A 13778-nucleotide genomic window follows, 5' to 3' on the forward strand; every position below is an offset into this window, starting at 1 on the left:
TTATTTCCTCATCAATATTAAACACGCTCCTATATCTTGGTGAAAAGTTGCTTTTCAGTGTTTTGTTGTATTTCCATTGAACTGAGATGTTTGCAGCAGAGAACAGGTTGTCAGGATTTGGTGTTTTTGTGCTGCAGAGACGGAGGATGTTTTTTCCACAGGTGTTGCTCCTGACAGCCTTCAGCTCAGCCAGATGGACTGCAGAACCAACCCGGCCTCAGACTCCGGTCGTCTTTACGGCCTGCCGGCAAGCGAGCCTGACTGCCCGGGGTGTCTGCGTGAGGCGCGCTGACGGGTCGACCTCTCGGCTTGATAAACTCCTCTGCACTTCATCCTGCAGGGCCAACAGAAAGGGAGGAGCGGGGCGGAGGGCGCGGGTCATTGTGGCGCTGTCAGGCGGCGGGGGGAGGCATCAGAGGCTGGGCGTGGGGGGTGGAGCAGCGCCTCGCTGGTTAGCATGTAAATGAACTGCTTAATGGTTCAGAAGGTCACACAGGTCCAGCGCTGTGATGATTCGCTGATTATCATCGTTGATGCTTTGTGGAGGCATGTGTGGGTGGCAGCAGCTGGACGGCTTTTATAAACATTTGTTCTTTTAAAAAACGGCTGATACCAGAGATTTTAGACTCAAATCAAACCAAAAGGTTTTTTTGGAAAAGAGTCTTTCTGGTCAGATTTACAGAGTCTGACAAGGTGAAAGTCTGGAACAACCAGAGCTGGGTAGTTACATCTACTAAAATAATTACTTTTAGGAGTTTTTTTACTCACTTGAGTAGTTTTATTATGACATATCTCTACTTTTACTTTAGTACAATTGATTTTCTGCCCACTGAGTGAAAAACAAACATGTTTTAACCAGAATTCACCAGACACAGACACACTGCAGTTTCTGTTGAAGATTCATAAGGTTTTTATCGAAACAAAATTATTTCAAATTTATTTATTTATTTATTTTTACTTTTGCCTGATTCTGTAAATTATTGCCATTTTTGTCCTTAAAATACCAAAAATTCCACCTAACTTTACAATTTGGTTCCTCTGATGATGTCATGTATAAATATTAAATGATTGGATTTAATTTTTGTTACTTTTTATTAATTTCTTGTTTTTTGAAAGAGAGTGAATTGCATAATGAAAAGCGAAGAGAAAAGCAACAAACAGCAAAGATGGAGATGATGCTTAATGCGGCGCAGCTTGTTTGCATGGTTGATATCTCTTCTTATTTTATCGATATGCCCCCCTGCGGAGGTAAATGCCGTCATGGCCCGTGTTGCAGATGTCTGCTTGCTGGACGATTGATCGGTTTGGCATTTGATCCCGCGGCTCGCGGTGAAGGATGGGCTGCTGGAGTCGTGGGAGAGCTCCCATGTACGGCCGCCCTCTGCCTCCTTCCTGTCCCTCATTTATCTGCCCGGCCATAAATCCCTCACTGTCTCGTTTCTCACACAAGTGCCTTTTAAAAACCTCGCTGACGTGGGGGTTTAAAGGTTCCATCCGTGCTCCTGTGGCGCTAAAAGCCTCGTAAACAGTAGACAGAGAAGAAGAAAGCTGCAGGTTCCCCCTGCTGTCAGACAATGAAAATGGGAAAAGTAATGTAGCTCAAAGACTTTAATTTGCTAAATCACCTCTACAGCTTTCTTTCTGCTCCCCTGGTTTCATTCGAACATGTTTTCTAGTTGACAAAACTGTTAAAAGTGTTTCTTTCATATATATACTTAAATGTTGTTCCTCTGACAATAATACCCAAAATGTGTTTAGCTCCAAACATCACAAGTGTCATATGGAGTGACATGTCCAGAACAGGAAAGAGATCATTTTCCAAATAGCTTTTAAATATTTGACAGTTTTCCAATGCATATAAATTAATATGGTGTCACCAAAAGCCATATGTCTGAACAAGTTCTGACTAAATTACATTTTGTGCGCAAAATGGTTGTCATACAGTCAGAGGTGGGCAGAGTACCCAAAAACTGTAATCAAGTAAAAGTACTTGCATATTTTTACTCAAGTTAAAGTAAAAAGTAGCCATCCAAGAAATTACTCAAGGAAGAGTAAAAAAAGTATTTGGTAAAAAGTGTACTCAAGTACTTAGTGACTGATCTAATGATCAATAATTTAATATTTAAAAATTACACGACATTTACTAAAACATCAAATTAAGTGTGAATTTTGGTATTTTAAGGACAAAAATTAAAATAGTAAAAAAAATAAATAAATGAAGTCAGACCAAAGAAAAGCTTTCCAAGCAAGTTTCTTTCAAAAACTTATGAAACTCAAATTTTACTCAAATATGAGTAGCAATACTTCAAGAAGAAAGTTCTTGAAGTACTTCCTAAAAGTACTTTTAAAAAAAGTTACTCAGGTAAATGTTGAGTAAATGTAACTTGTTACTATCCAATTCTGCATGTTGTGTGACACTATTATATATTTTAAAACGCCAATAATTTGTACATCCCGAGGATGAAAAGGACCAACAATAACTGTTTTGTATTGTCATCCTTTTTATTTTTGACAAAAAACCTTTTGAATCCAACACCACCGATAGTGCTCAGTGTGACTTTATTTAAATAAAAAATTTACAGAGTTCACTTATTAAATTCTTAAAAACAATCGTTGCTATATGGCTAATTATGAGCTAACTACCGGCTAGCTGCTCGTAGCTTGCTAATAAATTAGCATAACTGATGGAAATGTCATATGGTGTGACATAATGTCGTTCCAAAGGATATGAGAGCTGCAGCAGCTGATCTGTGAATTAATTTGTTCAGTGAACAAACCATGAATCACTTCAGGTCATAAAAGCCAGACGGAGACGGAGCAGCAGGAGGAACCGGCACAAAGCGGTGAAGGAATGTTTTTAGTGGTCTGCACCGCCACCATGTGGACGTTTTTACGAATTACATCAGTTCTATCTGTTGAAACTGTGACGTTCAAACTTTTTGGTCTGGAGGCCAAAAGATGTCGAGATGAAATTACTTTAGAAACTTTCAGTGTTTTTCTTTTTAATTATAATCGCAAAAATTATGTATTTTTTTTATCTGTAACAGCTAAATTACGAGCCACACTAAGAAAATAAATTGTGTATTAAATTAAACACTAAGAAAATAAATTGTGTATTAAATTAAGTATTAAAATGATGAGAATAAAGTCAAAATACTACATCTTTATTCTAGTAATATTATGACTTAATTCTCAATTTATTTTGATCTTATTCTCATTATTTCAACTTTATTTTTGTAAAAAAAAAATATTTGTTTTAATAGAAATAAAAAACAAGCCTGTAAAAACATTAATTATGAGAGTAAAGTCACAAATAAAGTCTATGGCTTTATTCTCACATTATTACAACTTTGTTCTCATGTTAGTTTGAGTTTATTCTCGTCATTTTTCTTTTTTATTTATTTTTTTTATATTAGTATGCGCCTAATCCCCCCACAATATTTTAATGAAATAAGCAAAGCACTCAGATTTCTGTAGACAAGTGATGCATAAATTATTGTAGATTTAAAATAAAAATAAACAGGCAAACTATTTTCTTAAGTTTTCAGGTTGATTATCTTTTTCTCCTTCTTTCTCTTTTTTGTCTTTCCAGCAACAAAAACAGGATTTTTAGTTTAATATACTAAATCCGTATTTTAGTAAAAGTCACTGGAGATTTTTGTTCCCTGTTATAACTTAAAAGTAAATTAAATTAAAGCAAAAATCAAGATGAATACTTTGTGATTTGCATTTTATTTCCTTTAAAACGTTTTGCATAAAGGAGAATTTTGTCCTAACATTATTTTCAACTTGCAAACCCAATTCTTAAGATGTGATCAAAAATATTCTGAGGGCCACAAATGGCCCCTGAGCCGCACTTTGAACACCCCTGCTTTAAAATCTGCACCAACTATTGATAAAACAGTATAGATATTAAGAGAAAATAATAACGATGTATAGGAGAAAATGAGTCGCAAGGAGGGAATTATTGTTAAAAAGAGATCATTTTTCTGGTAGATTCAGAGTGAAGGAATCCAGAGGAGGAAGGAGGTCAGCAGCTGCTCCCATCTCTGCCACCTCCTATAACCAGATTTATGGAGACGTTTCTTTGGCGCGTTCCTCTTCCACGTCAGCATTATAATCCTCCATAATCCCCAGAGAGCGGGTGATGGAGGCCGTCTGGGATGAGGCGGTACCTTTCCCCAGGATGGGAGCGGCTCACGTTCCAGAAAACGGGATGGCCGGAATGCTTCTGCCCGCTCCTGCAGCCATGCATCAACATGAAGGATGGAGCGGGATCTAAAAGAGGACTCCCGTCGTAGATTAGGCTCTAAAGACCCACGTCATGTTAGATTAGAGCAACGATTTCATCACTTGGTCTCAGTTTGGCTCAATGCATGAGAGACAGGTGGGAAAAATCTGTAAGCAAGTTTGTTTTTTACTTCATATTTCTTTAAAAGATTCCTTTGTCTTTCATTTCACATGTTCCCATTGTTTTCTTTCAGTGTCACATAAAGGCAAAATAAATTGAATGTTTGTGTTTATAATATGACAAAACGGTTATAACTACTGTAGCAAGACATTGTAAAACATGTTAGTCTTGTACAGTATATATTTTTAATATTATTTTTTCATATATTGTTTTTAACACTGCACAGTGGCGCAGTTGGTAGAGCTGTTGCTTTGCAGCAAGAAGGTTCTGGGTTCAATTCCCGGCCCCAGTCTTTCTGCATGGAGTCTCCATGTTCTCCCTGTGCATGGTGGGTTTTCTCCAGGTACTCCGGTTTCCTCCCACAGTCCAGAAACATGACTGTCAGGTTAATTGGTCTGTCCAAATTGCCCCTAGGTGTGAGAGTGTATGTGCATGGTTGTGTGTCCTGTGTGTCTCTGTGTTGCCCTGTGACAGACTGGCGACCTGTCCAGGTGACCCCGCCTGGAACCAGCACCTCTCCCAACCCCACTAAGTGGTGTAAGAAAATGAATGGATGGATGTTTTTAACACAGAATCTTTTTGTCTGAACCTTTATGTCTGTTGCTGCTGTTATATATCCCCTTTGTGGGGCAATAAAAGCTGTTTCTATTCTGTCCTATTCCAATTCCTATAAATTAGACATTCTTGTTAAACAGCTACTAAAATCATGTACCCTATGCTGTAGACATAGAGCCGATATGTTTTCAGATGACAAAGCCATATATTAGAATCAGCAGGAATTTTGAGACCAGAAAACACATTTAATTAAGGTAAGACTGAGTGATGTATCTGTTTAAATAAGTACAAGGGTGAAAAATAATTGCCTGCTTTGTTTTTTTTTTTTTTTTTTTTTTGCTTATTTATTTTATAGCTAGTCACTCTTGAATCGGTTTTTCATGGGGATTTAACTTTCTTTAAGGTGCGTTATCACTTTGGACCAGTAGGTGGCGATAAGGGGTTGCCGCCCAATAAGCGACGAAGAAGAAGAGTCATTTGTAAACATGGAGCAGTAATGGCAGGGAAGAGTGAAAACTACGTGCTTTAGAAACATTTATGTTCTTTTTTTTGTTGTTGTTGTTGAATTATGACATAAAGAGGGAAACATATCGATAAGGGAGTTTATCTTTTTTATGGAACAAAGGCTTTCAGTCGTAAGTTTTTGCTTCGATGTGTATATTATCTGTATTTTGTTACCAAACTGTTCAAATAAGGGATTTAATGGTGGGTTTTTTGTTGTTGTTTTCTGTTATTCTGTTATTCTAACATTGCTATGTTAGAATAAGGGAGATCTAACAGAACAATAAGAGATGAGAGAAGCTTTTAAAAATGTAACGTTGCTATAGTTTAAACACGTGGCGTCGAAATTTACTAATTAACTAATTAGTCACTTAAAGAAGTGAAATCAGGGTAAAATTAAACCTTAAAGTGGACGAAATTAGACTAGATTTTCAAGCTAATTACATAGGATATTCAGGTAGATATTAAATTTATCAGAAATTACAATGTCCTCATTTTCTTTCGCTGTAATAAGTGTTACTGAAACCTTCTGCTGCTGTCGGGCTAAAATAACACAAAATTCAGAATAAAGGGAATATTTTTCATGTATGATAAGGACAGAGCCTAATAATGGCACTTATGAAAATCATTTGTAAAAAAAAAATGTAGATGCAGAATATGTAATCTCATTTAAAAAATAGCATTATTTTGTGTCAGAAGAGTCTCAGAAGCAGGAACCAGACGACAGTTGGGTGTAAATCTGAACATCAGATCACCTGCTGCTGGAGTTCATATTGTTCAAAGTCGTTCAAAGAAATATCAGTTAATTTAGTTGATTGATTATTGTTGGAGAAATTAATGTCTAGCAGAATCTGGGTGGTTTAAATATTCTACTTATTTTTGCTTGGATGTGATGAAGAAAGACACTTTGATTGTTTATTAATAAAAATGTACCAATAGCATCAAATACTAAATTTGAGCCTGACTTGTAAACGCTGATCTGTGTGCGTTTCCTCAGCTTGCAGGCAGACCTGAGGTCAGCTAAGGATGACGTTGTGTCTCCAGGTCGCTCTGCGGCTTCGGTCCAGAGCTCCAGTTCACCTCGCCAGTCGACACGTCCGCAAACTGTCCTCACTTCGAAAAGCAGCCTCACTTCCTCCTAAGAAGATGCAGAGCCTGCTGTACCCCTTCAGCGGCCTGGAGGCGCACCTGGACAGGTGCTGGGAGGATTTTCTGATGCATTCAACCCAAACTCTCTGCTGGGTGATGTTTGTTAATCAGCTGGAGTCATTTTCAGGTCAGTGGACAGGATGCCTTTTCAGCTGTTTCATCCCTCTGTGGAGGACATGATGGAGGCGGAGAAGCTCTTCTGTTCTTCACCGTCTCACCGGATCGATTACTACGTCTCTGCAGAGAGGATGGACCACGCTCCCGCTCTGAAACAGCCAGAGGTTGGCATGCCGCCTCAGCATTTTTAACTCTTATCAACCTTTAACAGAGCAGCATTATGTGTTTTCTGGGTACATAGTGCCATCTTACAGCCTAATCAAGTAACTGTGTTACCTTCACTTGTTATAAAAATGCTGTATTCATCAATTATGGCTTAAAAGAAAATTTACTTCCTAATTTAACACCTTGAAATTGGGTGTCTGTCTCTTTAAAAACTTCAGCTTTTTCTAAAACTCTGCCTTCAGGAAGTCATCGCATCACTCCTCTTCAACAACGTTTTTAGCTCCTATAAAGAGATTAGCAGATGCACAGTGGCACCATGTGTTTGCTAATTGCTGCTGGCTAGTCTACAGGAGCTGAGTGGGGGATTTGTAGGGATGGCTGCTCTGTGAGGCAGAAGCTCTGAAGCTTGGAAACTGCAGCTTCTAAAGTTTCTACCAAAAAACTTAAATTCTGAGATTAATCTCAGAAATTCTTGAGAAAAAACCTTGAACATTTATGAGTTTTAAAAGTCTAAAATTTGTTAGAAAAACAAAACTTTTGAGATGAATTTCACAAATTTGAGAGAAAACCAATTTAAAAAATGTTCAACTGTTGAAACTCAGAAAAGTTTTTTCTAGCATATTTAATTTCTAAGATTAATCTAAAACCTTCAGATTTTTCTAATATACATTTTTTGTCTTTCCAAACTCAGAAATTTCCCTGTTGTTTTAGAAAATTCCTAAAACATTTTGGCAAAAATTTTCTCTCTTTTTTTTAGATATAGAACGGCTTTAATATGCCGTCGCACATTTCAGTAAAAGCAAAAAAAAAATCTTATTTGGGTCACATTTTAACATTGTGAGTAGTGGAGATACCTTTAAACCAGTTACTGATGCGACTCTCGACCTGTCTTATAACATAATAATAATCCAGTTCCAGGATTGCTTTTTCTTATTGAATCCTGTAAATAACATTTTTTATATAAAATCAATGAAACTGCAGATTATGTCAGAGAATGAAAACCAGCATAGCTGGACGACAGAAGAAAAGAAGAGCGAAATGTCCCCCTATCCTCTTGAAATATAGAGCAAGTCTGTAAAAATCTACCATAATATCTCTCCAGTCACTGCAGCCTAATGCATTAGTAAGCAGGCGCAGGCAGCTGATGATAAATGTGCAGATTTAGCACCGTTCAGACCGGACAGCATGCCGGGTCGGTTCCCGCTCCATCCGTCTGTCGGCGAGACGGATGAGTCCGAGTCGCGTCCAGAGACGGTACTCTGATGGGAGTAAAAATATACTGCTCAAAAAATAAAGGGAACACTTAAACAACACAATATAACTCCAAGTAAATCAAACTTCTGTGAAATCAAACTGTCCACTTAGGAATCAACACTGATTGACCCGACGAGGGTCCCTGTTGTCAATCAGTGTCGCTTCCTAAGTGGACAGTTTGATTTCACAGAAGTTTGATTTACTTGGAGTTATATTGTGTTGTTTAAGTGTTCCCTTTATTTTTTTGAGCAGTGTACATCAGGAGGGCTTTTTGGTAATTGCTGGATTGTTGGGATGCAGCGCAGAGTTGAAGTGATTTACCTCAGTTTGTGTTTTCAGGTGTGTTTCATCGGCAGGAGCAACGTGGGGAAGTCGTCGCTCATCAAAGCTCTGTTTTCCCTGATTCCGGAGGTGGAAGTCCGAGTCTCCAAAACTCCAGTGAGTTTGCTGGAGAAACTTCACCCTGAACCTTTCAGCTTCCCTTTATGTCACTTTGTTTCGTTCAGACAGGTTGATTACTTCTGTCCGGCAATAAACTGTCACTGCTGAGGATTACAAGGTTGATCATTTGACTCTGAACTAATGCAAAGTATCGATCTGCTAATTAATCAAATGATTACTTGCTAAGCAGACATTTTCTCTTGTATCCGGAGGGCCGACCATCTTTCCATAATATAAAGGGCTAAATTTGTCATGTTTTATTTCCCGTAAAGCTTTTAAAAACACTCAGTGGTTATCCTGTCAGCAGTGTCATTGTTTCAAATCATAAACTGCCAATGTTTTTTAATCCATCAGTCAGTCAACCAAGTTTATTGGCACATTTCAGCAACAAGGAAGTTCAAAGTGCTTCACATCACAAAAACACTAAAATAAAACTCATAAAAACCAAAATACAGTAAATCAGTAAACATTAGGAAAAAAATCCTGCTGTAATAAAATCAAGCGAAGGTTGAATGTAAATAACTTCTTATTTTGAGGTTTCATTTTGATCTCCCTCCTTCAGGGCCACACCAAGAAGATGAACTTCTTCAAAGTGGGCAAAGCGTTCACCTTGGTGGACATGCCGGGTTACGGACACAGAGCGCCCAGAGACTTTGTTGACATGGTGGAGCCTTATCTTTACACCAGGGAAAAGTAAGTGCTGGTCTAACATGTACATCCAAGTATTGTGTCAAACAAAGCTGAGATCTTTTATTCTTTGCTTCTGCTCACTCTGCTGCGGTATACATTTTATTTCATCACTCGGTATTTGTGGTTTAATCCACCAGGTGGTGCTGCTGAGCTTCTCACATTTAGCTGCAGCTCATTGCTGTTTATGTTGTGAGAATTTATTTGGATTTGCTTTTTGTTTCCTGAAAGAAGTGACTTAAGAATTCATCAGTGAAGAGCCGGATTTTTATTTTATGTCTGGTGAGTGATGTGATTAATTTGCGGATGTCTGGTTTCTTCCAGTCTAGCCAGGACATTCCTGTTGGTGGACGGCAGTGTTGGTCTGCAGAAAGCCGACCGGATCGCCCTGGAGATGTGTGAGGAGACCAGATGTCCTTATGTGGTAAAAACCTCAGATTTTCGTCTTTTGGAGTTAAACAAATATCTAACATTTAGCTCCAACATAAGTTAAGTTTATTTGTAAAACACATTTCAACATAAAACATAAAAACATAATACAATAACAAAACAAGCAATAAACATTTTATCAAATACCTTCATCAAGAAAATATAAAATACATTGATCAGTATTCCAGTTAATATGGATCAAAGGTTGACTTTGTAACTGTCTTTATGTGGCTCTGAAGGTTCAGGTCAGAGTTCATCATTACACCGAGGTTTCAGGCCTGATTGTTAATTTCTAAACTCTACATCGCTCCTCTTTAGGTCCAAATATAATAACTTCAGTTTTGTTTCTGTTCAGCTGGAGAAAGTTATGGCACCTCTGCACTTTTATTGTTTAAACATCGACTTCAGTGTGTTCGTTAATTTATGTTTTATCATTTAGCGCACCGTGTTTCAGCCGGAACATTATTTGCGTTGAGCGGAGCTCTGACTTCCGCCTCTGAGTTGTTGACGGAAGCTACGTGTTAGCGGCATAACGTCCAATCTTCAAGTTCGGCCCGCGGGGATTTTACTGATTGGTGATAATTCCGGGTTTTCATCGTTTTTGTGGGACCAATAAACATCCTTAAAATGACCGGCGCGATGCCGGGAGTTCGGCAGCCTTTCTGCTCCGGAGCTGCTGGTTGAACGGCGGGAAGAAGCTGAGGAGGATTTCTACAGGTGAGCGGAGAGACTGAACACGGCGGGCGGCTGATGCTTACAGGGTAAGAGCAGCTTTACGGACGAAACGCACAATGAACTTGTATCATCTCGGTCTGAACAAACGGGAGGCGGAACATGGCGGGTAGATGAGTTTCTGAACGGAGGATCCCGTATTGCTCCCCCGGTCTACAAAAAAGTAACTGGTAGGGAAGCTCAAATGTGGAAAAAATAGACTGATGTTGATATCCGATAGTAACACTGGTGTTATGGAAGATTTACCAATATTTTATTTCATAATTGTTTTTATCCGATTACTCGATTAATCGTAAGAAAAATCTATAGATTACTCGATTACTAAAATAATCGTTTACAACAGCCCTAGTGTGTTCATTGTCGCCTGTTTACATTATAATGTAGAGCTGTGTGTCATCTGTAGCTATGGTAACTTAATACAAGCTATAACCTGAGCTATCTACATAGTGGGAGTATGTAGATATTAAACAGGAGGGGCCCCAGGATTGAACCTTGTGGTGCCCCGCATGTGATTTCTGTTTCAATAAGAAGTTACTTGTTGACACAAAGAAGTCCCTGTTCTTTATGTAAGACCCAAACCAGTCCAGTACTGGTCCAGAGAGTCCGACTCAGCTCCTAAACTGTGGCCATTAGAGTCAAATGCTACGCTGAGGCCCAACAGAACCAAGACTGGTTCTTCCACTCTGACATAGCTGTGTTTCAATCTAATACAGAGATCCTAAAAGATTTGCATCCATAACTGATCCATAAAAATCCATAAACCATCTCTGGAAACGTCGGAGTCCAAGCTGTCCGATGTTGGGCCTTGCAGTGTTTCATGGGGCTTTTTCCCTCCTTTTTGTCTTCCACTCATCCTTCTCCCAGATGCTCATCGTGTCCACAGTGAATTAATGCTGAATGTTCCCACTCAGCTATTTAAAAACATCCAGAACCGCCCCGCTGCGACGGAATAACGAAGCACCGGCACTCTGGAGGGAGTCAGCGTTCAATTATTCATGCTGTCGGGTTATTAAGCTCTGCGACAGATCGGGACGGCAGCAGGACGCAGTCAGACGAAGCAGTGATGGAGAATGTGGACGCCAACAAGTTTCAACATCATTCCTGCAGATTCACTCCACCAGTTTCTAGTGGCAGCTTTCCAGAGGCCACTTTGTTATGCTCTACAGCTGCAAGAGATCGCTTTGATTCCAGGTTTAGTCGGATAATAGATGTCAGGAGTCGAACATTCATGCAATTAAAATGCATATTAATCATAATCAATAATTAAATGTTTTCCATATTGTACAGCAGTAGTTGGGGAGACTTCATTGATTTTATCGCTGCATACTCTGCCATCTAGTGGGCAGCCAGTGCAAGTGCACAAAATATTGTTAACATCAAATAACTCAAAGCTAATAGAATTATTAAAAATATCAAGGACTTATTTTGTCTTGGAAGGAAATTGTAATAATTAATAAGTTAAAATATTGTTTGTTTTTACAGCAAACTTTCATTATTGTTTAATTTAAATGTTAATCTGTTATTATTGCCTGACTAATTTTTTATTTTGGAGAGTGAATGTTGTAATTTTTTTTTGGAAGATTTTAAAAGTCTAAAGCGCTGAACATGTTTTGGTTTAGATGGTGGTGACGAAGATGGATAAATGTGGACAGGGGGCGCTGCTGAGGAACCTGCTGAATCTGCAGGATGTGATTAAAACTCAGACCAGCAGCTGCTTCCCCCAGCCTTTTCTGATCAGGTGATGCTTTTACTTTCTCTCCTCTCTCACACACACACACACACACACACACACACACGCGCGCACACACACACGTCTCAGCTGCTGCAACATTAGTAAAACTACTAAAGATGTTCATCAATTCTGCCAAATTTACATTTGGATTTATAATAAACATGGAGAATGTAATTTGGTCGACATGCAGACCAGCGATGGGGAATCAGGTCTGGAATGTCCTCCAGGTAGAATAAGTGTTGTCATCAGGCAGTTACTGGAACATCTGACAGCCAATCAGAAGGTCAAAGGGCACAGATAATGCCTCATAAATGGCACAGGATGCATTACCAGCGATGGAGAGGGTTTGATTGAATGACGCAGGTGGTAAGATGGTGGAACTATCCAGGATATGAGGGTTTCCACGCATCCTTAAAAAGTCTTAAATTCATGTATCTAAAATGATGGCCTTAAAATGACTAAAATTAATTTAAAAAAGGAAGTTGGCCTCAATGTGCTAATCACAAGTCTTACATTTTGTCTTACCAGGATTACTTAATCTGGTTTTCTGGTCGAATTTGTACATTTCTATTGCGATAAAAGTCTTAGATTCCATTCATAATGGTCATAAATTTCACTCATTTTGGATATTTAATTGTGTTTTTTCAAATTATGGGATATCGTGGGCCGTGAAGGATACACCGGACCCATCCTTTAAATCTGGGGAAAAGAAGGACGCATTTGAAGGAGTCTTTGAATTCACAGGCCTTCTTGTCGCCACGCTATGACGTAATCAGCCTACAAGTCCTGTTCACCATAAACTGTCCTGGTGCTGCACTTACCCACTTCAGGGTTCCACCTTCTGAGTTCCTGAAAACGACTTAATAAGTTAACATTAAGACTGAACTTTTCATTCCTTTCTTTTCTCACAGCTCTGTTAATTATTGGGGAATCCACCTGCTGAGATGCTTCATTGCTCATGTGGCAGGAAGCATCAGCCTGAAGGAGACATCAAAAAGTTGATAAACACCAGAGAGTTTCACTGAAGAGGAATCACGACCCTGCAGAGGATTTTTCCTGTTATCCGTTAATAAATTATACATGTCTGCTGCTGCTCCGGTTTTCTAATAAAATCTTTAAATGTTACGTTTGGTATTTGATGGATTGTTTTTCACATTTTCTTGAATTAAAAATCTAATTACTGTCCTGTCAGTTACAATCAGCGGTGGGTAGAGAACCCAGAAATTGTACTCAAGTAAAAAGTAACTGTCCAAGAGTAAAAAAGTATTTAGTAAAAAAAAGTCTACTCAAGTACTGAGTAACTCATCACATTATCAATCCTTTAATATTCAAAAATCATATCATCAGATGTTATTTTAGTTGTTGCTCTGGTTTTTTTTTATTATGCTGGTAAGTTTCCTCTTGTGTTTTATAACTTTGCGAGTTTCTCGAGGATACAAAGTGCAGGTTTCTCCAAATAGAAACATCTGTTTTTCATTCTCCGCCCTGTTGGATCGGAGGTCAAGCACATAATCATATTTTAGCTGATGTTGGTGAAATGCTGCGGTTACAGACTGGATGAAATGAAATGCAACATGCATCACAGTAAATCTTTTTAATGTTTAA

At 38.6% G+C, this 13778-nt stretch overlaps 1 protein-coding gene across 2 annotated transcripts; it reads left to right on the forward strand.

Moving 5' to 3' along the window:
- Window positions 1-5407: 5407 nt before the first annotated feature.
- On the forward strand, window positions 5408-13298 carry gtpbp8 (GTP binding protein 8). Of its 2 annotated transcripts, none has more exons than XM_008404157.2 (8): window positions 5408-5601; window positions 6465-6663; window positions 6744-6897; window positions 8492-8590; window positions 9156-9286; window positions 9605-9704; window positions 12061-12179; window positions 13085-13298. In XM_008404157.2, exons 2-8 carry the CDS (start codon window positions 6494-6496, stop codon window positions 13173-13175), a joined length of 864 nt encoding a protein of 287 aa, XP_008402379.1. In that variant the 5' UTR covers window positions 5408-5601; window positions 6465-6493; the 3' UTR covers window positions 13176-13298. The 2 variants fall into 2 exon arrangements, with proteins under 2 accessions (XP_008402379.1, XP_081460812.1); XM_081604686.1 differs by having other exon boundaries at window positions 6472-6663.
- The last annotated feature ends 480 nt before the right edge of the window (window positions 13299-13778 follow it).

Source organism: Poecilia reticulata, chromosome 2 (genome assembly GCF_904066995.2).
Source record: "Poecilia reticulata chromosome 2, P_reticulata-male-v2, whole genome shotgun sequence".
NCBI lineage: Eukaryota > Metazoa > Chordata > Actinopteri > Cyprinodontiformes > Poeciliidae > Poecilia > Poecilia reticulata.

Excerpts from the sequence above, each read along its gene's own strand:
- gtpbp8 (XM_008404157.2), top strand. The coding sequence starts at position 6,494 with ATGACGTTGTGTCTCCAGGTCGCTCTGCGGCTTCGGTCCAGAGCTCCA. Across the intron at positions 8,591-9,155 it reads TCCGAGTCTCCAAAACTCCA|GGCCACACCAAGAAGATGAA; the intron begins GTGAGTTTGCTG and ends TCCCTCCTTCAG. Across the intron at positions 12,180-13,084 it reads CCCCAGCCTTTTCTGATCAG|CTCTGTTAATTATTGGGGAA; the intron begins GTGATGCTTTTA and ends CTTTTCTCACAG.